The 26,092-nt window shown below is 50.9% G+C and overlaps 1 protein-coding gene across 2 annotated transcripts in view; it reads left to right on the top strand.

Moving 5' to 3' along the window:
• The window catches only part of ZNF423 (zinc finger protein 423), a 366,017-nt gene that overhangs the window by 15,999 nt on the left and 323,926 nt on the right, over window positions 1–26,092 (top strand). The window contains exon 1 of one of the 2 annotated variants that reach the window (XM_023189606.1): window positions 19,458–19,520. The exons of the other annotated variant lie outside the window; for it this stretch is intronic. Within the exon in view, the coding sequence (XP_023045374.1) occupies window positions 19,505–19,520 (16 nt within the window). The 5' untranslated portion in view covers window positions 19,458–19,504. Of the gene's footprint in view, window positions 1–19,457; window positions 19,521–26,092 lie in introns of those variants that run through there. 2 annotated transcript variants of the gene reach the window in all.

The following is a 26,092-nucleotide window of genomic DNA, read 5'->3' as shown; positions in this document are numbered from 1 at the left end:
CTTCCTCTGTCGTGCAGTGCCACCATCTCGGCTCACTGTGACCTCTGCCTCCCAGGTTGAAGTGATTCTCCTGCCTCAGCTTCCCGAGTAGCTGGGATTACAGGCGCCTGCCACCATGCCCGGCTAATTTATGTATTTTTAGTAGAGACGGGGTTTCGCTATGTTGGCCAGGCTGGTCTCGAACTACTGACCTCAGGTGATGCACCCGCCTGGGCTTCCCAAAGTGCTGGGATTGTAGGCGTGAGCCACACTGCCTGACCATTTTTCTTTCTTCTTCCGAAGGGTCACTGCACTATAGAGCTTGGGGATACGGGCATTTCTTTCCCTTGGTGAGTCCTTTGGTTGTCTGCCCTCCTTCCCTCCCTTTCATATCCATCCTTCCATGTAAATCCTGAGCATCTGACTCAGGTGAGGCTCAGCCTAGGCTCCAAGGAAGATGCAGAGAGAATGCAGAGGAGACCACGTCCTCAGGAAGCCTGGAGGCCAGAGAGGGGAGTAGACCCTAACCACTGGACCAGACAAGGCAGCCTAGGACAGAAATGTAGGCTGAGGGCTGTGGGAGGGGTGAGAGAGTTGGGGGCATTCCCCTTGGTAGGGGAATCAGGTAAAGCCTGGAAGAGGGGGTAGCGTTTTTTATTTGGTCCCTGAGGGATGGAATCACAACACAAGAGTAGCTAGCCTCTAATGGGCACCCCTTATATACAGGCACTGGGCTATGCACGTTACGGGCAGTATCTCATGGAATCCTGACACTCGCTTTTGACTGCTGAGGTGGAGACCTTAGGCTTTCTTTTTTGCCAGTAGTCATAGAGCTTGGAGAATCCTCAGCCGAGGTTTCTTTTCATATAGATGATTAAACTTGCTCAGAGAGGGCAAGCTAGGTGTCCAAGGTCATACGGTGACCTTGTGGCAGAATTGTGCCTGGGGATAGGAGAAGGGGGAGCTGGAGGATCTTGCTGCTGCCACTGTCTTGCCTTCGGAACAACCTAGGACCCCCAAGCTTCTGGAGTTGGGGTGGGGGAAGATTCTGAGCAGACAGATTTGGTCTCCCACCCGTTTTTCCCCACGTCCTTGCCATGTTATTGGTAAGCCTCAGTTTCTTTTTCTTTGAAATGGACTCTACTCCCAGGAGAGAGGTGAGGAGGAAATCTCAGGTGAGGAAGAGCTTGTTGGTCAGGCTTTAGCCTGTCACTTGCTGGGGCAACCCTGCCCTTTTTAGAGACACCAGGTTTGAAGGGGGCTTTTGGATCTCTCCTCGAATCCATCCTCCCCACCCACCAGAAGACAATTGCCCTTCTCAAGGGGCTCCCTGACCAGACTCAGGGAAGGGGCTGTGTGAGAGGGCATATGCCCTAGAATAGGTGCGCATGTGTGTGAGTCTGTGTGTGCCTGTGTGTGCACATGCGTGTGCATGCATGACTGTGCGTGTGTCTGAGTCTGTGTGGGTACCTGTTGGGTACATGTGTGTGCATGTGAGTCTGTGTGTACTAGTGTGTGCATGCAGATGCATGCTAGCGTGTGTGTGTACATGTGTGCATGAGTGCATATGTGTGTGTGCCTGTGTGAATGGTCATGTGTGCCAGCTTCCAGAGCAAAGAGACTCTTCAAATTGCTTGCCTGTTTCAGACTCTCAGTACAAGGACAGAGAACATACTAGTGGGTGGTAGACTTTGCTCATGAATTTGCTTTATATCCATTCATTCAGATATTTTTGGAGCATTGTGTTAAACCTGACCCTGTAAAAAGAAAGAAGCAAGTTCTTTCTTTCTAAGATTCAGCTGGCCATGTATAAAGTTGTGGTTGTGAGGGTGGGAAACGAGTTTATATTGGTGTTTCCCAAAATGTATTCCAGAATTTTGTTGATGTTCCACCACCCAAAAAGAGAAAAATTTTCTGTGGCCAAATGCATTTAGCAAACACTGGATTAAACAGAGTTTTAAAAAAATTGTTTAAACCTTCAGGGCTTCTTGGAGACTTTAAAATGCCAGCATGGGACTCTCAGACATGTTAATAATTTGTGATTTCCAAACTTATTTGATCACTTTTCATGGAATCCTCTTATCTGGGGCACTTAGGTTTCAAAGCTTTTAGGAGCTGCTATCATTACTTACTGCTCATTTGTTCGTTCATTCCTCTCACATGTTTACTGAGAACCTACTATGTACCAGGCAGTATTCAAGGTGCTGTGGCCACCAGGTGGACAGGTTTATTCTAGTTGAGGGAGGAGCCATCTGCAAGTACATTTCTGTTAAGCAAATTAGGTTCTGGGGCAGGCAGGGAGGCTGCGCAGAGAAGGCCTGTGCGCATCACCTGGAGGTGATGCTGGAGCCTAGACCGTGAAGGGGGCTGCTTCATGAGGGGAGCTGGGAGCCTGGAGGTCTTTGTGATTGATGCTCTGGGAGGCTGGGAGGTTGTGGCAGGTGGGGGTACTTCTCTGAGTCTCTGTCTCCTCACCCTGGGAGGCGGGGGGCTGTCTGGGAAGGTGCAGGCTACAGCTCCAGCCAGCAGGCTTGGTGGGGCCCGGCTCTGTTCTCTCTGGAGGCTTCCCTAGGGCGGTGAGTCAGTTCCCTGGGGCTGTTTCCGGGCAGAAGCCGCTTCTGGGTCCCAGTCTTGCCCTGGGGACCTCAGTGTCATGTCCCCCTCCTCCGTCGCAGACATGCCGGCCTCTCAAGGCATAAGTGACCAGGAGTGCTCAGGGGATGGGCTTCCCTGGGCCTGCCTGCTGTGAGCGCCACCCAGCAGAACTCCTGCCTGTGCCGGTCACTGCACTGCTCCCTGTGTCTGGCACTGGACCACGTTCCCACTCCCATCTACCAGATGGGCACATGGGGCCAGGAGGCTCCCACAGCCCGTTCCCTCAGAGGCCGGCCCCTCTCCAAGGCATCTAGCCCTTCTCCAAGCCAGGGCTGTGGCCTGAGGCTTGTGGGGTGGGGGCAAGTGTCTGGGTGTGGGGTGCCGAGATTTCCAGGACGGGAGGTGGGATCTGGGCCCTCCAGGGTCCTCCTGGAGTCCGACTGCGGAATTGCCTTGTAGGATCCGGGTCCTGGGATGAGGGGAGGGGACGGAGAAACCGCGAGGGAGGGGAAGGGGTCAAGGGTCGGAGAGGAGGAAGAAATCCAGGGTGGGGTGGCAGTTGGAGAGGAGGCGGGGAAGGGGGATGGCTGGGAAGAGGCGGGGAAAAGCAGGGGAGGGGGCCTCGGGGCTCTTCCCGCCCAGCGACCCGAGGGGAGCCCGGCCAACGCTTGGGAACGCGGCCCCTCCTGGGCCCTTGTCTGCCAGGCCCGCGGGGGCGGCCCCGGGACCCCTTTGAGGCGGCGGCCCTGGGAACGCGCTGGGCCGCCCCCCGCGCGGGAGGGCTCCATGGCTTCGGCGCAGTCACTCAGGGCCAGGTTCGGGCACAAAGCGGCCGCGGCGGGGGGCCGGCTGGGAAGGCGCAGGCTGCGCAGCTCGCTCACGCTGCCCGGGTGGGGCCTGGCTGGTTCTGCGCCGCCCGCCCCTCGGAGTCTGGCGCCCTCAGGACTCCGGGTCCCAGGCCCAGTGCTGGAGACGGCGGCGTCGAGCCCACAACTGGTGCGGCCCCTGGGAGGGCTGCCGGCCCGCCAGCCAGATGTGTGCCTCGGGAGCCCTGGGGCACCAGAGCCGCGATCGGCCCTCTGCTTTGGGGTGGAGCTGGGGGAAGGCGGGTGACAGCTGCAGGGCCGTCTGCTGGTACATCCTCATACACGTAATGCCACTGAGCGCACTTCCCAGGTACTAAGAACTGTTCTGAGCACGTAACACTCGTCGATTCATTCAAGGTTCACAGCACCCCTGTGAAATAGGTACATGATGTGAATCCCCATTTTACAGAGGAGGAAACTGAGGCATGGGGAGGTAAAATAAATGGCCCAGTGTCCTACAACTAGGGCAAAATTTGAACGGAGGCACTCCGGCCCCAGACCCGTGCTGAGCCCCTGCAAGGTGCCCAGGCCTGCATGGTGGGCTGGAGGCCTGGCCCTGGGGGTGCAGCTTCCAGTGCATCAGCACGTGTCTCATAAATTACAGGTGAAGACTGGCACACAGATCTGAGTCATGATTCTGGGTTTGCCACTTAAAATTCCTTCTCTGGATGGAGCCTTCTTGACTTCATTCATTCACTGGATGAATAGTTGTTAGTTTGTGCTGGGCCAAATGCTAGTGCTGGGTCCCTGCCTTCAGGGAGCTTAAGGCTTAGTAGTGAGACAGACAATTAAGAGTGAGCAGCTCCCAGGATGGTAATTGTTCATTGAGAGACTGCTCTGGCTTATCGGAGTTCAACAAGGTCCTCCCAGGAGGGCACTGCAGTGGAAGTGACGTGACCGCTGGTGTAGGAAGATGAGAGGGAACTGCAGAGGACAGTGGCTAGTCTCCTCTGGCTCTGAATTCATTCACTAGGGCTGCCTTTGCCTGCCTTGGGCCCGCCCCATGTGGGGAAGGAGGGAGAAGAAGAGGCCATAGTCTCTGTCCACGAGGACATGATGGGACAAAATCTGGGGGAGTTTTGAGTGTGACTGGAGGGGCAGGGGCAAGTGCTGGCAGGCTCTCCTGGAAGGTCTGGAGCAGGGATGAAGGAAGAGGCAGGGTCGGGTGCTGAGAGAGATGCCTGGGTTGGGGTGGCATTGCGGGTGGCCTGTTGATGCGTGCACATAGCATGGTGCACATAGCATGGTGCATGGTTCTTTCTGGGGAGTCCCCGGGGAAAGCCACTGGGGCCTTGTGCTTAAATGACCCCTAAGGTTTGCACAATCTCTGTGCACTGTGTGGTTCCAGAGGCTCTCACAGGCACCTCCAAGTATCCAGGGAGTAGGTTGTGGGGGGCTGGGGAGGGGTTGTCCCACTTCATTTGCCAGTTGAGGAAAGGAGGTTCAGAGACGCACACAGCCTTGCCCTGGCTCACACAGCCGTGTGTAGCAGGACCTGTGTCCAGCTGGCAGGCAGGCTGCTCCTTTCCAGGGTCTCCATATTCCATGGACAGGGACCCTGACCCCCAGGCCCCGCTCTGTACATTACTGGGGTGGGAGGTGGAGGGGATGCTGACCTTCCATCACTGTCACCCCCATCCCTCAGCCTGGCTTTGCACACTGAGCTGCCCCCATCCCCCAGACATCAAACCAGGCCAGTGAGAAAACAGCTGCTCCCATGTGTCCCAGCATCCATAGTCCACTTTGAATTGGGAATCTGAATGGGCTTTATTTTGAATTTCCTGTATCTGTTGACTCAAAATACCCATTGCTCAGGCTCTCCTAGGGGAATGTAGAGGCCTGTTCTGGGTTCCCAGGGTCTGAGCTCATTTTCCTACTGGGACGTGTTGGACAAGGTTGGGCCTGGCCCCAGACCTCTCTTTCTATCCTGTCCTGCCTTCCTACTAGTAGGAGAGTTCCAAGCCTGCTCTTGTGGAGAGAGGTTCGGCGGGGGCGAAGGAGCGTCAGGAAGGGATAAGGGCGTTCACGGGGAGTATTTACTGAGGTTATTGTGTGTCCAGGGCTCTCTGAGGGCTTCCTGCACGTGTTCTCATGAATCCCCTCCGCAGCCCTGTGAGGTTGGTACCATGATGTTCGCCATCCTGTGGGCGAGGCAGCTTTGAAGGTCAACCTGAGGTCCAAGGTCACATGTCACAGTGAGGTTGCCCCATGCCTGGTGCCTGCCTGAGTAACTGCCAGGGTCACTGTCTACACACCTGGTGAGCCAGCGCCATGCCGGAATCTTCTCCCAGAGATCCTGGAGGCAGACTGTAAACTCTGAGGCTGACAACACCTGGATCCGCCTGAGACCCAGCTGGTGACCAAATCCCCCTTCCCCCATGCCAACCTCCTCCTCCACTGGGCCTGCTCCTGAGGCTCACTTGGGAGAGAAGCAGCTTGGACAGGTTGGAGGTGGAGGATGTCCCAGGCAAAGTCCTGGGACATTTGAGACAGGTGGTGGGCAGGGCTGTACTTGCTTCCTGATTTTTGGGGACTGCATACCCAGCAAGGTCCAAGGTCGGGCACAGCTAGGCCAGCCCCTCTGTTCTGCTAGGTGTGAGGTGGGAGGTGTTTGCTGCATTTAGCGTATTTAGGCTGGGGGGGAGTCCTTTCTACTGTGTTTTCCCCACAAGGCCCTAGGAGTCCAGTTGGCTCAGCTAGGAATCTTAGCTGTGGTTGTCGGGGTAGGTGGCCTTGCTGAGGGATTCAAAACCAGGCCCTGTCCTCTGGGCCTCTCTCTGTCTCCACCCAAACTGCTCCTTGGGCCCAGGACCTGGCCTAGAAGCCTGCCTCTGCTTCCCATCAGCATTTTCCCTGGGGCTTGAGTTGGAACCTGTGGGTGTGTGCCCCTCCTGGGCCTCGTTTTCCCGGCTGCCTGTCAACTGGCACCAACACCCGGGAGCAGCAGCTCTTCTTTCCCTCCCCGCTGAAACCTCACTCCCAGGCCCTGGACTCTCTGCATCCTCTGCCCTCCACCACCTCCTATGCAGGCTTCCTGGAACCTGGGGACCCTGGAGGTTTCTGGACCATATCGAGTTGCTTGGGTGGTTGCTTCCCTTTTTTTTGGGCCATGCCGGGTGGGGGAGCTGGGAGAGAAGCTGACGATTGGGTCAGGCCCAGCTGGGGGCGGAGGCTGCCCACTGGCTCACATCTCCCTGGTTTGTGCTGTGGGCCCCCAGCCCTGTCTCTGAGCAGCCTGGGACCTGGCTTCCCCTCCTGTCTAGGGGGCATCGCTGTTCACCATTTCCTACCTTCCTCCCTTTTATTTTGCACCAGGCCCCCCAGGAACGCCTCTGCCGGGACATGGGGCCCACGCTCACCCTTCTTCCCGGTGACGGGGCCTGACTTGGCCTGGCACCACCACAGTCCCACTGAGTCTGGGCCCAGGATGGGGTTGACTGTATTCTTCTCTCCACCCTCCTCAGACCCCACCTCCCAGCTGGACAGCTGGGCCCAAGGCCAAGGCTGAGCCAGGGGACCGGCACTGATTGAAAGTGCCCCTCACAGACCCCTTGGCTGGGGGCCCATGGAGTGTGGGGGCTCTGGAAGAGGCTGAGGGGCTTGGAGAAGAGGGGGCCCCCCAAGGCCAAGGGGTAGGAGAAAACGAAGGACCGACTTTCTGGGGCAAGAGCCAAGGCTCAGCCCCCCTGGTGTTAATCCGGAGGTGATTTTGAGACTCCCCCCAAGGCCTCAGCAGGCCCTCTGCCGCTCAGCCCTGGCCCCCCAAGGCGCACTGCACACATGGTTTTGCTTTTCCAGGCATCCTCCCCTGGTCCCCTCCCCCTGGGTGCCTTCTCAAGCTCCTTGGCCCCTCCCCCAGCCCTCCTGGGCCCCCTCCTTCCTCCTTGACCCACTTTAGTCCCCTGTTGCTGGGGGAGGGGAGCGCGCAGCCGGCGGCTCTGATCCTGGCGCTCTCCCCCAGCATCCCCTGGGGCGGGCTCTGGATGGAGCCTGCAGGCTGAGCCGGCCCGGCCCCAGGGACTGGCACACAGCGTGCTCCGAGTGGCAGCTTCCCTGCCCCCTCTGTGGACAGACAGTTCTGGACAGCTGCCCCTGCCTGGGCCCCTGGGAGGCCCTGCCAGGACCAGGCTCTGGTTTCCCCCAACCCCAGGGAGCAGTGGCTCCAGAGGTCCCTCCTACCACCGCCTCCTTGGCGAGCGCGCTTCCCAGAGGGGACGCAGGGCAGGGCCCAGTCCTGGCCTCCACCCATTCTTCCCCTAAATCTCTGCTGGAGAGGCTGGAGCCGGGGTCAAATCTTTTGTCTGCTGTTGATCTGTGTGACTCAGGGAACTCCACTAGCCCTCTCTGGGCCTCATCTGTGCATTGAGGGACTTGGAGCAGATAACTAACCTCCATCAAACATGCCTGTGTTCCCAGGACTGCTGACTGTTTATGTTTAGGGTGTCTTTGTATTATCGCAGTCCTGTGGTCATGCTCTCTCAGTCTGTATTTTCAAGATGAGGCAACTGAGGCACCGAGAGAGGAATCACTTGTTTGAGGTTACTTAGGCTGTATGTGGTGGAACTGCAGGGCCTTAAGCCCAGGCAAGAGATGATTTTTCTTCGCTCTAACATCCTCCAATCGATCCTGACACAGGGGCTGTTAACTCTTCAGGGACAACCTCCCAGCCCATTGAGGACTTGGGATCTTCACCCTGTCCTGCTCAGGTGTTGGCTGGGTCCCCAAGCCTGTCCCCTGCCCTGTGACAGGCTGTGGGAAGCCAAGGCCGCTGCCCGCCCCAGCTGGGAACTCACTCCATGCTGAGTTCCAGTTCTGTGGTCCAGTGGCCTGACTGAGTACGGGAGCCAAGTGCAAGAGCCAGGATCCAGGAGCAGCCTGGAGTTTCTGCCTGCCCTCTCTGCTCTCCCTGCCCACCCAGCCCTGCTGCACCCCTGCAATGCTCCCCTCCTCCCTTCCCACGAAATCCCTGAAAAACAAGTGTAACATATACAGTGGGAAGGTCCTGAGGGGGCTGTTGAAATTTGGGAACCAGTGCTTCCCTAATCTCTGCATTTTCTGTCTTTTCCTTCTTAAGCCTTGACATCTGTCCGTCCTCTGGGAACCTTTTCATTTCACCATCATTGTCTTGCCGAATAAAGGAGGGGGGGGGGGGGGGGGGGGTGGGAGGGGGCTCTGGGAGCGAAGTCAGGACATCTTTTCTTATTTGCCTAATTTCCTCACTCAAATGTGTCTTGTGATTAAACATTTTCTTAGCGAGCTTGGTCAGGGCCAGGCTGAGTTTCTTTTCATAAACATTGGCAAGTGAATTTAACAGCCCTGTTTGTATTAGCTGGAGGTTTCATTTGCATAGTGATTGTTCTTAGGAAACAAAATAATCGCTTGCAGTTTATGAAACTGTATAAATACCGGGGTCTGGAGCTGGGCGCATGCGCAGGCCTTTGCTCTCGCACGTAAATCCATCCTGTTTGGGGAGGAAATTCAGGCTCCAGGAAGAGCCGAGTGCTGAGGGTTTTCTCTGCTGAGAGGTGTTCCCCTGGCTGGAGTCCTGGGCTCTGGGTGTTGCCTGCTGGGCGGAGCTTGTGAAAGCTATAAACCTCCCCCAGCTTGTACGGGGACCCCAGTTCCAATCAGCGTCCCATGAGGGGCCAGGCATGGCAGGGCTGGGCGAGGAGGAGGGTTGCTCGCCTGAGCGCCCACTCCTTTATGTGACCCTTCCAACCTTTTAGATGAAGGCTGCAGACTGGAGGCTCGAGGCTGAGTATTGCTCACAGATGTGTTTTGATTGGCTTGCGCTGTGTTTGAAAGAAAGAAATCAACATTGAGAGATCTGGAAATGTCACAGAAAAAAATTAGAGTTCTTGCTTATGTCTCCTAAGCAATGGGTAGATCTGGGACTTCAAACTTCCCGTTTAGGCTTGGCTACCATCTTGGGGTTAGGGGTGGTGACTGCTTCTGTAGGTGGGCATGTCTGTTCTGTCCATCACAGTCCAGACCTTGGTTGACGTCACTCATTAACGTCCCTGCCTGGCCCCTGGGGAATTTAGGGTCCTGCTTGCAGTGGGTCCTCTCTGTTCACCATGTGCCCTGTAGGCTTGAGGTCAGTGATTCACCTGACCCCTCGGGTGCCCTGTTCTGACCTGTCATAACTGCTCCTGCATCTTTTGGCTATACCCTTCCCCCTGGTGCCCTGCACAGGCCCTGCCTATTTGAGGAGCTTTTCCTGGGCCTTCTGGCTTTGACCCAGTGGCTGTGAGTTCAAGCTCTCCTGATGTCCATATTGGCTGAGGGTGGAGATATGGACAGGGAGTCGCCTTGCGAGGTCACACCCTTATTCCCAGGAGTTTGTCTTTGCTCAGAACATTCCTGGCCTTTTCCTCAGCAGATCTCTCTGGAGCCTGCTGCCCCAGAAGACAGGCATTTCATGAGCTCAGAATCTGTTTTTCAGACTCAGGCATCATCGCCGCCCAGCTCGGTCAGCTGGCTTGGCCCGATTTTGGAATCTACTGGAGTTAAGTGGGCCCAGAATAATACCTGTCCATTAAGGGAATGGTTTGACAAAGCGTCAGGGCTGGAGTTGGATTTCTAGCTGAGGAATGATGCCTGCCACACCCCAGATGACCCAGCCTTGGCGGCCAGGGCCCTCAGATATTTGGTGCGTTTATGGAGCCTCCACTTTAGAGGAGGAAAAGTCAGAAGCAACAAAGAAAGCAGGTGAAACTGATGAATACCGACACCTTCCTTTTTTCTTTTTGAGATAGAGTCTTGTTCTGTTACCCAGGCTGGAGTGCTCACTGCAACTTCCACCTCCTTGGTTCAAGTGATTCTCCTGCCTTTGCCTCCCCAGTAGCTGGGACTACAGGCATGCACCACCATGCCTGGCTAATTTTTTTGCTTTTTTTTTTTAGTAGAGACAGAGTTTCACTGTGTTGGCCAGGCTGGTCTAGAACTCCTGACCTCAGGTGATCCGCCCGCCCTGGCCTCCCAAAGTGCTAGGATTACAGGCGTGAGCCACCGTGCTCGGACTTTATCGATAATTTCTTCACCATGCAGCGCTCTGCCCTGTAGTCTTGGTGTCCCAGGTGTCCCCTTGGAGAACAACTCCTGTTGATCCCAGTGTGCTTCCAGGCCTTCATCATGGACTACCTTGGGAAGTCACTGGGAGTTTCGTGCCCTTTATGGTGGTCTCATGCTGTTCTCACAGCAACTTCAGCTGGTAGTTATATTAGTTCCGCTTTATAGGTGAGGAAACTGAGGCTCTGCGGCCCGAGGTCATACAGCTGCCTGAAGTCACCAGCCTGGTAAATGATAGGAGATACTGGGATTTGATCTGCCCTCTTAACCCTGACCTTATATGATTTGTTTCTCCAATTATAAAATAGGGGAAATGAGCCCATCTCCTAGGGTTCTTGAAGGCAAAGATAAAATAAGTAAAGAGAGATTTACAAAGATAAAATGAGCCAAGAAAGATTTCACTGTAAAGCGTGGACTCAGGCACTTTGAGGTTTCTTTAACTCTTTATTTCTGGGTGGTGTCATTAAGCATAACGCTTTCTCCTCTTCTCCCCCTGCCTCAGTCTTCATGAGCTGTACTTTGACCATGTCACTGCTCTGGCTCTGGCCAGGTGTTCCCCCTCACACCCTGAGGTTCTGGAATTCCCCTAGAGAGAGGGATGCATCTCTGATAGCTGGGGCTCCTCTTGGCAGGGAGTGGTGCAGAGAAACCTACAGCATCTTCTGGAAAGAGGAAGAGCAAGCAGTCAGGCCAGAAATTCCATTTTGGTGGAACTGGCTGTCTGACACAGGATTGTATCACTTGGGATGCTTTGAGCTGCAAGACATGCAATCCAAGTTCAGAAAAGCTCAAGCATAAGGGGCTGTGAGATCTCCTAGCATGAGAAGTGTGGAGGGAGTGTGGCTGCAGAGAACTTAGCTGAGCAGCTCAGAACTGTCAGCAGAGACCCAGCTGCCTTCTGTCTTTATGCTCTGTCCTGCTCAACACATTGACTGGTGCCCTCGAATTTTCTCCTCATGAAGAAGAAATGGCTGCTGTGGTGCCGGACATCACCCCCCGACACATCAGGGTCCAAAGACCAGGAGAGAGAAGCTCCCTGACACAGGCCTGTCTTTAGGGGAAGGATACTTCTCCTAAATGGCCCCATGTTCCTTCCCTTGCATCTCACTGTGTTGACAGCGGCATCCCTTGAACATCCTGCACCAATCTCAGGCCAATATACGGAGCTCCGTTTGGAGTTAGTGGCTCTGCGGATGTTCGAGCAAAATTTGAGTTAGGCCAGCAAGAAAGAAGGAGGGGGAAAGACTGCTGGGGAGCACCCAGCACTGTCTGGGGGAGCCTGTGTGAGCAGCTGTCTCTTCCCATGCAAGGTTCTGGAGCATCTCCCTTATGTCATGGGAGCTCTCCCTCACATCTCATCAGTCCCCCGGCCTCAACTCATGTCCTAGGACTGTGCCATTCCTTCCTCTGCACGGCTTTCCCCATGACTGAGACTCTTTCTCTGTACTAGCCTACCTGGCTCCTTCTCCTCCTTCTGGACTCAGGTCCAATGTCACCTCCTCTGCATGGCCTTTCCTGACCCCTTTCTCCCAAAGTGGGCCCACTGCTGTTACTGTCTCTCTCTTGCTCTTTTTAATGTCATGTTAGTTGTTCTCAGTAGGAATTTATTGATGTGTTCACTTGTTTACAGTTCCGTCCTCAGTGGCCGCTCAGCTGTCCCCGGACAGGGGCCAGGTTTGACTTGTCCACTCGTGTGTCCCTAGGCTTCAGGAGAAAGGGTCAGTGGGATGGAGAAGGGATTCACAATGCCTGGCATGTAGCTGGCATTCAGGAGATATTGACTGAAGGAAGGAGCCGCTGGTCCCCCATCTTACCTGAATTCCTGTCTCCTTTTCCCCGTTTCTGTCCTCCTCTCCACTGGAGCCCCCACATTTCTTCCTATTCTTTGTTCTTTGAGGACATGGACCTGACTTCTCTTGACAGTGTTGGGATTGCTGGCAGGGCTTCTCCAAGGGCTGCTTCTGTGAAAAAATCCGCTTCTGGAAGTAGGGCACGCTGTGCAGCAGAGTGGGCTGAGGAAGGGAGTCTGGACACAGTTCAGCCTTCCTGGCTGGTAGGTGCCCCTGAAGCCAGGGGGCAACATGGATGCTGGTCTGGACATCTGAATCTGACCCTTGTCTGCACAGGTTTGGTCACTTTGCTCCAGGACAGTTTTTATTTTTACATTTTTATTTAGAGACAGGGTGTTACTTTGTCACTCAGGCTGGAATGCAGTGGTGTAACCATAGCTCGCTGCCACCTCCAACTCTCGGGCTCTAGGAAGGAGGACTCATTTACACTGCTGGGGACTCCCTCTGCCCATGAGATAGTGGGATCCTTCCATTTCAGGGTTATCCAGCCTAGCCCACTCCTGGGAAAGCAGTTCCGTTGTGAGGATGGCCAATGCCACAATGTAAGGCTGATCTGGGAGCCAGTTGGTCATTCTACACAACACGGAGGTGGAAAGAATTGACTGTGGTTCCTTCAAGTTTAACAAGCATTCTGAGTAACTTTAAGGCATGCCCTGCCTGGAATACCTGGCTTGACCATCTCCAGGGCTCAGATGACGTGGGTCTGGGGACAGCCACATGATGTGGGTGCTGCTGCATTGTTGGCGTGGAACTGGGGATAGAGGAGAAAATGGCTTGCCCTGGCTGGGTTGGCAACATTGGAGGGTGAAAGAGGGCCCAGAGGGAGCAGGGATCAGACCAGGAGGTGAGTGGAAACAGGCTAGGAAGAGTCTTGAAGGCCACAGGCCAGCCTGCCATGAAGCCTCCCTACTTTGAGTCCTCAGGCTGCCAAAAATACTGTTCACTCTCCCTGAGGGTAGAGAAGGAGCCTCCCTGGGTCTCCAGACCTCTCCTCCATAGCTGGTTGTGGGACAAATTATGGCCTTTCTGCATGTGTGTGGGCGGGAGTATAGTGTATGTACATGGATCCACATAGGACTCGCCTGGAGCATGGCGCCCACCCAGGGGCTCTTTTGGGAATTTGTTGGCTGCATTGTCAGTCTACTGAGCAAAGCATTCGGTGGTGGGTCTGTGGGTTCCCCAACAGGGCGCAGTCTCCCCAAGTCCCTCAAAGTGGAGCTGTGTAAGCTGGCGGAGGCTTTTCTAGACCCCTGCTGTTGCTTTTAGGGAACTTGCTTATGTTATGTTGCCTTTTCTTTTTCAGTGGGAAGTGTCAGTGTGAGTAATTATATATATTTTCACAAACTCGAACTATGCTTCATTTAAACTTCTATAAACATGTCTGTGTAATTCTAATTAACTGCTCGCATAAAGCCATCACAAGTTACATGGGGAAATGCTCATTTGCCAGACTGTTGCCTAAAAGCCAAGGAAAATATTATGTTCTTCCAACAAACGGACTATTCATGTAGACTGTTACCAAGATAAACAGGAGATATTTGAGGACAAGTGAGATTCTAAGCAGTGATGGCTGAGCCTCCTGTAAGTGGTGTTATTCAGGGTTGGCAGGGTGGGAGGCTTGATTGAGTGATAAATGCTCTTCAAGAAAAATGCCCGAATTTGGAATGTGGGGTCAGGACCCTGGAGATGGGCCATCTCGTGGTGCTCTTTTGGCAGCAGGCCACTCTGAATTTCGTGAAAAGTCTGAATTGGTGAAGAGTCAACCAAGTGGCTTGCACTTGTCCTTCCAAGAAGTTCTTTTAGCCATTCGCACTAGGGTCACTAAGAAAGTGTGTAAAGAGAGATTCTTGGGGCTGCTTTAATAAATGGGTAATGATGATTTCAAGTTAATCATTCAGACTGGGCATGGTGGCTCACGCCTGTAATCCCAGGGTTAGGGGATTTTCTACCTCCAGAAAAAAGAATGGAATAGCTCTTTCTCTACCCCCACTGAAACAAAAAGGGCAACGTAACATAATTTTTCCAGAGTCCGAGGCAGTAGGATTGTTTGAAGCCTGGCATTTGAGACCAGTCCAGGTAACATAGACCCTATCTCTACAAAAAATAAAAATCCAAAAATTAGCCTGGCATGGTGGCACATGCCTGTAGTCCCAGCTACTCGAGAGGCTGAGGTGAGAGAATTACCTGAGCCCAGGGGTTCAAGTCTTCAGTGAGCTATGATTGAGCCACTGCACTCCAGCCTAGGAGATAGAACGAGACCCCAACTCTAAAAAAAAAAAAAGTTAGCTGTTCATTCATTCATTCATTCATTCATCCATCCAATCAAGTATTACTGAGTGTCTGTCATGTCCCAGACTAGGTAGGGTTCTTGCTGCTGCAGTGGGAAACATCCAAACCCCTGCCCTCCTGGAGCTGATGTTCTGCTTGTTCTTGTTGGTAACCAGACAAGGAAGTGAAATGTATACAGTTTGTTAGAGACAAGGGCTCAGGAAGACAAGGAAGGATGAGGGGTGGGGGAACTGGTGAAGACTGTCTGGCGTGTTTGAGGAGGGATGAGGTGGGGGTCTGCTCTGTGGCTGGAGGCTGGAGTGAGCAGATGATCGGGAGAAGTGGGGGTGATGAGGTCAGATGGCTGACCTGGGCCGGGAGATGTATCTCTTTTATTAAATGTGGAAGATGTTTCTGAGCTGCTTGCCAATCATATTTTTAAATATCCTTTCCTTCACAGAATGGTAAAATCCTTAAAATGTTGCAATACTTGCTCAATTGCAGCAGATAAGAATACTACACAAAGCTATAGAGAAGAAAATCAAACCCTCCGGAATGTCCCCCTGAAGAGGACCACTGTTGCACTTGGGGACCCTCCTTTCAGGCATCCTCATTTCGTCATCTCCCTTTGCTTTCTTCCCCATTGGCCTTTTCAAAGGTCAGAGAGAAATGCTTAGTCAAATCCCTACTTGAGTATCACAGGTGACTAATTTTGGGATTGAAGATTAAGGAGGTTTTGTTGCATCCTTAAAGAACTTGGCGTTGGAGTCCAGGTAGTTTTGGTAAGTCATCAACAGTTGGAAAGAACTGTCGGAAAGTGACTCACTTTCAGGCTGATGGTTTTGTGTAGAAAACATTCCCTGCAATGGTGAACATGTATTGATTCTTTCCTGCGTCCCAGGCATTAGACATAAGCAGTCCCTATTCAGTTCTTTCGATTCTCACAGCAACTCTATGAGGTTGGTGCTGTTAATTATTATCATAGGCAAGAAACAGGGTCAGGGAGGGTAATGACCTTCCCCAAATCACACAGCTGATTAGGTACTGGGACCTCAACATCAGAGTCTTGGTTCTGGGCAGGAGTTAAGGTTGAAGATGCCATGAAGCCATCCAGCCTGACTTGTTCCCCTTCCCCTTTACCACTTATTGGTAACCCCTGCTGCTGTGTGCCCCGGTCATATTGAGAGCTTTGCCTCTCTCATTTGCTCTTAAGAAAGGCATCTTGGAAGGTTCTCTTTGTGTCCTCTGGGCTGGATTGACCAAAGAGGGGTGTAATAATGCACATCAAAGCCCATCCCTGGCATGTTACAGCCCTTTCTTTTTTATTTTTTGAGACAGGGTCTTGCTCTTTCACTCAGGCTGGAGTGCAGTGGTGCAATCTCTGGTCACTGAAGCCTCGACCTCCCAGACTCAAGCAGTCCTCTGGCCTCAGCCTCTTGAGGAGCTGGGACTACAGGTGCATGACACCATGCCTGGCTAATTTTTGTATTTTGTGTAGAGATGGAGGTTTCACTATGTTGCCTAGGCTGGTCTTGAACTCCTGGGCTCAAGAGATCCACCTGTCTTGGCCTCCGAAAGTACTGGGATTATAAGCGTGAGCCACCACACCTGGCCAGCCCTTTTCAATAAGCAGGAGATTTTATTATTAGTAAATTCTTCTGAAACCTTGTTGGTCCATAGGAAAGGGCCTGGAACCGCCTGTGTCTTAGGGGGCTGGATGGATTAGGTCTAGATGTTATGGTCTGTTTCTGACCGCTTCATTCATTCTCTCCCTTACTCATTGATATTGAGGTGTGATTTTCCAGCAAGAGAGTCCCCTGGTCTCAAGTTTCCGGAGGCACCCACTACAATCTAGATTCCAATTAGCTTAATTGCTTCATATTAGACTTCTTAGAAAAGATTTTTTTTTTTCTTGCTGATGGCTGCGTTTCCAGGAATGTCTCCCCCACTGCTTTCCTTCCTGCTCCTTCCAAGCTTGTTTCTTTCAACTTTATTTCTCCGGTACTGGCCTGGACTTCAGTCCTATTAGACCCGGTGCCACTGTGTCAGTTTACATCTGAGTGGCCAAAGTGACACCAGGAAAAAAGAAGTATATTTTATATATATGTACAGAGAGAAAGAGCGAGCGGGAGCTTATATATCCCATGTATGTAAAATTACACATGTTATTTTTAAGTAGAAAATTTCTTTTAGGGTGTGTGTGTGTTTCAGCGAAAGAACTGGACACAAAATCTACCCAGAGTTCTGACCCTGTCTCTCTTCCTTTTGCCATCAACACTAGGTTTTTTAAAAAGTAATTTTCAACAACCAAAGGAAACAGTTACATCCTGATTGACACACAGGATGTCGGAGCAGCATTCTTGCTGTTAAGTGATCAGGATTTCAGCCAAGGGAATATAATGAAATCCACATAAAAATTTATTTACCTAATGAAAATCCTGGAGTAATGCATAAGTGGTTCTCTGATAATAAAATGCAAATCTAAAACTATAACCAGGAGGACAATAATCTTCATTAAACGTATTGTCTAGAGGAAGCCGTGACATCTACTTAACAGTGATTTGATTTGTTTAGTAATTTCCATGTAATATTTAAACTTTATTTCGAGTCTTAAAAACCAGCCCACGAGTTTCTTGTGCATCAGAGAGGAGGGCAGCTGCTGGTGTGTGGAGGTGCCCGCCCACTGGATTCTCAGGGCCTCTGCTTACGGGGCACCCTGGAATCTTGTCCTTTTCTAGGCAGCATGGCATTTGGTGGAGAGGAAGGGAAAAGAAGGGTTCAGGTTTCCTTCTGGGAGAGAGACCCAGAAAAGCTCCTGTTCTGCAAGAAAACGGCATCTGAGGCTTAGAAAGACTTGGAGATGGGAAGTGACTCGCCCAAGTTTATCTTGGAGCTCTGGTGGTACCCAGGTCTCCTGGCTCCCCACCCAGTGCTCCTGCCTTCCTGAAATCCGACCAGAGCTGAGGATTTGAGTGCCACTCTCCTGCCACTCGGGCTCTGTGTAGCATCTCTGTAACTCTCTCTCCTGGCTCAAGACCACTTAGCAACAGCACACCTCCCCCACCCCCAACTTGGGACTGGCATGATTGGAAGTTGGAAGCAGGGTAGAAGTGCTTTGGAAGCAGGCTGACCTGGGTTCAAAACCTGGCTCTGTCCCTTGTCAACTGAGGAACCATGGGCCTGTACCTTACTCTCTGTGAGGCTCAGGGTCCCTACCTGTGACAGGGGGCTCTAATCTCTGCTTTTGGCCCTGCTGGGAGAACTCTGAGGAAGCGTGTGCAGTGTCTGGCTGGGGATGCAATGCCTGGCTGTGGGCTCAGAAGTCTCTTGGGTAGCTTAGAAGCATGACAGGGAATAATTTATTTTGGGACTCCCCCCCCTACAGTTTTGACACTAATAATCTAAGCCCTAGATGAGAAAAATTACCCTTTTGAATTAAATTTTTTTGTTGTTGTTGAGACTTGTCACTCTGTCATCGAGGCTGGAGTGCCGTGGCATTATGTGGCTCACTGTAACCTCCACTTTTTGGGCTCAAGCAATCTTCTTACAGCCTCCTGAGCAGCTTTGGACTACAGGTGTGTACCAAATTTTTCATTTTTTGTAGAGAGGTCTCACTATATTGCCCAAGCTGGTCTCAGACTCCTGAGCTCAAGTGATCCTCCTACTTGGAGATTGACTTGGAGAGCTCAAGTCTCCCAAAGTGCTGGGATTACAGGTGTCAGTCACTGTGCCCAGTTTTTACCTTTAAAACAAAATCCCAGATACATGGCAGATGAAGCCGGTTGGTGTGTGTACGTGTGTGTGTGTGTGTGTGTGTGTTTTCCCACCAGATATCATGATAACTTCACAGATTACTCAACCTTCCTCTCACTGTCTCCTCTGCCTCCTTCTCCTTCTTTTTCCCCCCCAACAAGTTAACAAGTTACAACTTTTTTCTTTCCCCTTCAGAATGTTGCAGAGCATTTTGAAAACATATTAAAACAAATTACCCGTAATCTCAAGCAAGAATCTCCTTCCAAGGGCAGCATAGGATCTGGTTAGGAACACAGGCCTGTTCAGACACCAGCTTTGAACTTACCAGCTAGCCATGCGCCCTTGGGCAACTTCCTTATCCTCTCTGAGCCTCAGTTTCCTCACCTGTGATGCAGCATTAACACTCGTTTTTTTTCTGCACAGCTGTGAAGATTAAACAAGATAATGTGTGTAAAGTGCTTAGCAGAGTGTCTGGCACTTAGTCAGTGCTTGATAAATGGGAGCTGCTTTGTTGTTGCAAGAGAAAAGGTTGCTCTGAACAGAAGCCCCGTGAAATGGAGAAGTGAGGCTGCTGTCCAGGTAGTGATGCCAGCAGGCCGGCAGGCCAGCCAGGCATAATGGCTTGAGTTTCCATCCAAGGGCTGGCTCAGGTTACTCCTGGCCCATTAGCAACGCTGGTGAGAGCTTGGAGCTTCTTAAGTTCAAGGTCGATCACAGGCCTTGTCCCCTACTCGGGCCTCTGTGCTTTGCCCAGAGTCATTAGTCACTAAGGTGGTCTGATGAGAAAGTGGGGATGCCTTAGGGCCTCCTATCCTGACCTCTGGGCCACACCCCAGGGAAGGGCCTTGCTCAAGGCAGGGGGTCGGCCATCCAGAGGCTTTGAAAATTCACTTGTGTATCTGGAAAAACAGTTAAATCCTGGCTGCGTAGCTGATTACCTGGGTAAGTCATTTCAGTAGTCTGAGCCTCAGTTTGCTCATCTGTCAAATGGGCATACAAGTAGTATTTCATCAGGAGATTGCATATGCTTACTAGCCTGCAATAAGAAATTCTGTATTTATTCCCCCAGGAAAACTTCCTGGAGAAGGATGGATTTTACCCTGTAAAAGAAGAAAGACATGGATGCATAAGAAGAGGGGTGAGCAGGGGAGGCCTTGGGCTGAGGGGTGGGGCAAGGGAAGTAGGCAGACAGAAGGAGCTCGAACTAGAGCTTAGTTCTCTCTGACAATGTGGGTCTCATCCCTTCTGACTCCGCTAGGAGCCTTGCGGGGGGAGGATGAAGGAGCAACGTCATCTTGACCCCATCTAACTTGCATTTAAAAATTCCTGTAGGGGACCGGACATGGTGGCTTACACCTGTAATCCGAACACTATGGGAGGCCCAGGCAGGTGGATCACCTGAGGTGAGGTCAGGAGTTCGAGACCAGCCTGGCCACATGGTGAATCCCTGTCTCTACTAAAAACACAAAAATTAGCCGGGTGTGGTGGCGGGCACCTGTAATCCCAGCTACTCAGGAGGCTGAGGTATGAGAATCACTTGAATCCAGGAGGCAGAAGTCACAGCAAGCTGAGATCACACCACTGCACTCCAGCCTGGGCAACAGAGAGAGACTCCGTTTACAAAAACAAAATTCCTGCAGGGGTGACTTAGACAAACAGGTTGTCCTTTCAGCCCAAATACTCCCACGGTCTCCTGTCTCAGGAGATCCTGCCCACGTGCTATTGGAATTCACCAGTTCCAATAGCCAACCAGGGACTGCTGGAGTGTTTCTTCTTACTGTCTTCGGTTTTCCTAGCTCTTTCCCCTAGTAGGACAGGAAATGTGGAAGTGATTGAACCATCTCTGGGGGAAGGAGGAAAACCCAGTTGGAGGCGTTGAATACACCCCCCCAGAGTCCCTTTCATGGGTGTGCACAGCAGACCTCACGGCCTTTGAGCACAGCCTTGGAGGCTGCAGAGGGACTGGGCTGTTGGGGATGGTAATAAATACCCTGAGGCCTGGGGAGCCCCGTGTGGCCTCCTTCCCTGGGCCCGCAGAAGAGCCTGAGTGACAGCCAGGCTTGGCCTTCGCACACCCGGGATCCAGGAGGAGGGAAAAAGGGAGCAGCAGGGGCAGAGGAGGGGTCTGCCAGCCAGGGACAAAGGCAGAGACAGAGGGAAACAAAGGAAGAGAGAAATCCCTTCTTGTTACAACCTGTGGTTTAAAGAAAAATGTGCTTTGTCACCCCTGAAGGCCTTAGAGTGAGACCCTCGGTTCACCTGGTCACAGAGCAGGACTTTTCACTTTGCAAACCACCCCTCGAGTCCAGGTGTGGGATCCTCGTCCTGCGCATTCTTGGGCCTGAAGCTTCCTCCACTTAAGCTTGCATGGAATCAGTTGGAAACGGGAAGAATCAGAGGCAATCATCTGCTGCCAAATTTGGGAGCAAACATTTTTCTTTCTGGATTTAAATAATTGCATTGCATCCCCAGCTCTGGTTCTCTTCTAAAGCCAGCCCCAGATGACATTTGGCAGGCTAACCATGGTCTGACTCCCCACCGCCCCCCGCCCCTGCCCCCGCCCCACTGCCCTGTGGGGTTTTCTCAGAATATTTTCCTCCGTGTCTGGGTAGCTGGCTTTTAAACCCCTTCTGTTTTTCTTTTTTTTCTTGTTCAGGTCTCAAATTTTATTAAATTTAAATTTTATTCCATTTCAGGCTATAAAATCTCCAAAAGTGGCTTTGAAAGTGAACAGGTTTTGGCATGCTGGAAATAGGTTACCTCCAATGCAAATAAAAGAGTCTAGCTTCCGAGGCGAACAAGGCTCCAAGGGTTGGGAAAATGCGTGGAGCGGCTAGAAACTGTGGCATAGAAATGGTCAGAGACCAATTTAAAAGCACATATATTTTAAATGAAACATTTTGTGGACATATGGAACCAATAGCTTTTGCCAAAAGCCCAATTGTGGGGATCAAGTCTTAAGAGCTAAACTTCAATCTACTACCCAAGGTGATTTTTAACAGACAAATGAAAGCTCCTTTTTGCTTTCTAGTCTAAGGGGAATCTTAATACATTTTTAAATTATTTGGCATTTTGAATTAATTTTCTTAGAATGAAACGAGATTCTTAAATTGGGATCTTGTAGGGAAAAGACAGCCAGGTAATTAGTGAACTGATCTCCTTTCCTGACACACGAATGCAAGGGGGAGGGGGATAGTTGAACTCCAACCAAGGTGCACACAAAATCTATTTTAGAGCAAAAATTTCAAAGTAAGCAACACCATCTGTTCTTTAATTATTTCTCCTTATTAAAAAAAAGTAGCTAAATTTATTTGGGTTACTTAGTTGGAAAGAAATGTCTTTAAGACACTCAGAACTGGAGCTATTAAAGTCAGATTGTCAGCTCTTGTTTGCTAAGTATCCAAGAACTCAAAATAGTAAAGGCATTTTAGAATTGACTTTCTTTTCCAACAGAGCTTCCTCTTGGTTAAGCAGGACATGGTTATCTAAGGCCTAGCGGACATTCCTCTGCTGCTCATATTTTGGGGCAGGGGCTATGGGATTAAGCAGAGGGTTCATGCTCTAGCAGGATAATCAAGGGAGGTAGGGGGTCTGCCTTCAAGAGGAGTTAGGTCACTGGGAGTCTCTGCCCCTTTTGGAGTTCTTGCCATTCAGCTCACTGTCCATCCTTCCATCCATCTGTCCATCCGTCTGTCCGTCCATCCATCCGTCTATCCGTTCATCCATCCATCATCCATCCATCCATCCATCCATCCACCTATTCAACAAATATGCCTTTAATAATACTCCTAACCTACAAACATCAGGGCTTAGCCAGCTTCTCTTAACATCCTTGGAACACTTACATTAGCCTACGGTTGGGCAAACTCATATAACACAAAGCCTATTTTACAATAAAGGGAAGAATATCTCATGTAATTGAATGAGTACTGTACTGAAGTACAGTTTCTACTAAATGTGTATTGCTTTCATACAATTGTGAGGTCACACCATTGCACGTCTAACCATTTTAAGTCAGGGACCATCTGTAATCAGATACTCATGGATGGGCCAGGCGCAGTGGCTCATGCCCGTAATCCAGCAATTTGGGAGGCCAAGGCTGGTGGATCACCTGAGGTCAGGAGTTTGAGATCAGCCCGGCCAACATGATGAAACACTGTCTCTACTAAAAATACAAAAATTAGCCAGGCGAGGTGGCGGGTGCCTGTAATCCCAGCTACTCGGGAGGCTGAGGCAGGAGAATCGCTTGAACCCAGGAGGCGGAGGTTGCAGTGAGCTGAGATCGCATCACTGCACTCCAGCCTGAGCAACAGAGCGAGATTCTGTCTCAAAAAAAAAAAAAAAAAGGTTCTCGTTGATGAGCCTATGATTACTAACAGTAACGTGTGCTCTAGAGTCTAGACCAGTGCTGTCCAATAGACCTCTTGGCAATGATGGAAATGTTCTATATCTGTCTGTCCAATATGGTAGCCACTAGCCACATGTGGGTTTTGAGCATTTGAAACCTGGCTAGTGGGACTGAGGAACTGCCATTTTTAATTTGATTTAATTAAAAATTTTTAAAAATATTTATTTTAACAATATTTATTTATTAATTATTATTATTATTTTTAGAGACAGGGTCTTGCCCTGTTGCCCAAGCTGAAGTACAGTGGCATGGTTACAGCTTATTGTAGTTTTGAACTCCTGGGCTCAAGTGATCCTCTCAACTCTGTCTCTGGAGTAGCTGGGACTACAGGCATTCACCATAACACTCAGCTAATTTATGTTTATTTTTTAAGAGATGAGATCTCGCTACATTGCCCAGGTAGGTCTTGAACTCTTAGCCTCAAGGGATCCTTCCACATCAGCCTCCAGAGTAGCTGGGATTACAGGTGAGAGCCACTGCACCCAGCTCTTTTTATTTTTCGACATGGGGTATTATTATTGTTATTGTTATCTGTGTTGCCCAGGCTGGGGTGCAGTCACAGCTCACTATAGACTTGAACTCCTGGGCTCCAGCGATCCATCCTACTGCCTCAGCCTCCCGAGTAGCTGGGACTACAGGTATGCACCACCATGCCCGGTTTGTTTTACTTTTGGTTAATTTTTATTTAAATACTCACATGAGGGTAGTAGCGACTGTATTGGACAGCATGGGGTCAGCCTCACCTGGGAACTTGGTGGCAATGCAGATCCCCAGGCCCCACCCAGTCTTTGCTGAGTCAGAATCTCTGTGGAAGCCCAGGCATCTGAGTTTCAGAAGTCCCTCCAAGTGATTTTTATATGGCCTTGCTCTAGGAAAGGTAGGTGTGGGTGTGATGCTATCATGTGATCCATTCTGGGGGGGGGGCGGTGCATCAAGGAGTAGGGGAATTAGATTTCAACTGCACAGAAGCCTTCTGAGAAAAAGGACTGGTGAGCTGTGACTGAGACACGAGTAGTGAGGTGACCATGGCAGGCCTGGCACCGGATGGGGCTTTGGTGGTGGTGGAACACACCTCACCATGCCCAGCAGTGGGGAGGGCTTGGCACAGCTGATGAACTCAAAAAAGGTCAGAATGTTGGAGCGAAGAGATGGAGCATTTGTGAACTGGTAGGTAGGAGGCCTGGTGCTGCAGCTGTGCGATCTTGAAATGGTATCTTAACCTCTCTGGGCCTCGTATTCTCTTCATTGATAAAATGGAGCTAACCACACCTTGCCACGCACTTATCTAGTAGGGTCCAAAGATGGATGGACTCAAACTGCATGGACAAAGCACACGTGCACAACACGAACGCTGGAATAAGTGACATGGTGGTCTTGTTTCTTACTGAATTTCCTTTGTTCTCTAACTGCACTGTCCCTATTTCTCCTATCTTCAGGGTCTCAGCTCTGCCTGAGCACCTCCTGCCCAGCACCGCTCTCCCCAGCTGTCCTCAGTCAGGCTAAGGCGGTATCAGTCCGTCTCTGTGGCTCTGTGACCTGCACCCTGGTCTGATGGGACCTGTGTTCCTGTTGCTGTTCTGCATTTCCTTCCTGGAAAGTCCTCCCCAGGCCTCTGCATCTCTTTTATTGGGTTTATAATCTCAGGGACCCTTTCCAGACCCTCATCTGGAAGCCCAGGATGGGCCCAGAGAGTGGACTTCTGCAAGTGCAAGTTAAAATCAGATGTAACCAAATGCCTTTTGGGGAAAGACTTCATAGTAATTTTAGCAGCATCTTTTCTGTTGTCTAGACCTAGGATCAGCATTTTAGGGAAAAGTGTCAAGGTAAACTTTCCCCTGCCTCCCCCTGCTCTCCCCTCTCCAGCGCTAGGACTCCGTGCAAGGCCCTCCCTCCAGGACGTCAGGTGGCCAGAGCCTCAGGCGTGCCCCAGCTATTTGGCAGCCAAAAGTTTTGTCCGTGGAAGACGCCAGACTTATTTTGAGATGGCAAATGTGGCGATGCTTCTCTGCTGGAAAGACACCAAGTGTCTGATCTCAGCCTTGGGGGTAGTATTTTGGGGAGATATTAGCAGCTTCTTATTTAAAATAGACACATGCTTTTCTTCACTCTCTCAAAAGCCTTTGCAGTCAACTGTGTCCTCAGTACTTGGGATGGTGCCTTGAGCATACTGATTGCTCAGTATAGGTTAGTTATTGCTACTGTTATTGTTATTATTGTTACTTTGTTTTTCCAGGACTGAAGCATTGCTTGGGCCTCTCCTTTAGACTAAGACATTTACAATGAACGCTTTGGAATCTTCCTTTTTTTTTTGAGACAGGGTCTCGCTCTGTCACCTAGGCTGGAGTGCAGTGGCATGATTATAGCTCACTGCAGCCTCAACCTCCCAGGCTCAAGCAATCTTCCCACCTCAGCCTCCCCAGTAGCGGGCACTACAGGTGCATGCCACCATGCCTGGCTAATTTTTAAATTTTTAGTAGGGATGGGGCCTCACTATGTTGCCTAGGCTGGCAACTCCTGGACTCAGGCAGTCCTTCCTCGGTCTTCCAAAATGTTGGGATTACAGGCATGAACCACTGCATCCTGCCCGAATCTTTTTATTTTTTATTTATTTTTATTTTTTTATTTTTTTATTTTATTTTTTATTATACTTTAAGTTCTAGGGTACATGTGCATAACGTGCAGGTTTGTTACATATGTATACTTGTGCCATGTTGGTGTGTGAATCTTCTTTTTAAAAGAATATCCAAGGAGAGCACTGTTCGACCCAAAGGAATTAGTAGCTAATGGTGGAATTTTAGTCACCTGAGCAAGACATTGCTTTATAGGGAAAAATACTTTCCGAGCACCTCTCATGTTGTTTTAGCTCAATGCCGAAACAAACAAACAAAAATACTCAGGACCTACATTGAAATCCTGGGGGAGAGTTGCAGTCTGGGAACCCAAGGAGTGCATCCAGTGTCAGGATCATTTTGTTTTCTTGGCTGCTCAGGATTAAAATTTGTTTTTGGCTAAGCACAGTGGCTCACGCTTGCAATCCTAGCACTTTGGGAAGCCAAGGCTGGTTGATCACTAGAGCCCAGGAGTTCAAGACTAGCCTGGCCAACATGGTGAAATCCTGCCTCTACTAAAAATACAAAAATTAGCCCTGCATAGTGGTGGGCGCCTGAATTCCAGCTACCCAAGAGGCTGAGGTAGGAGAATCGCCTGAGCCTAGGAGGTGAAGTTTGCGGTGAGATGAGATTGCATCACTGCACTCCAGCCAACAGAGTGAGCCTTTGTCTCAAAAAAATAATTGTTTTTGT

This window comes from Piliocolobus tephrosceles, chromosome 17, assembly GCF_002776525.5.
Source record: "Piliocolobus tephrosceles isolate RC106 chromosome 17, ASM277652v3, whole genome shotgun sequence".
Taxonomy (NCBI): Eukaryota; Metazoa; Chordata; class Mammalia; order Primates; family Cercopithecidae; genus Piliocolobus; species Piliocolobus tephrosceles.
This window is presented reverse-complemented; position numbering and strand designations above follow the sequence as displayed.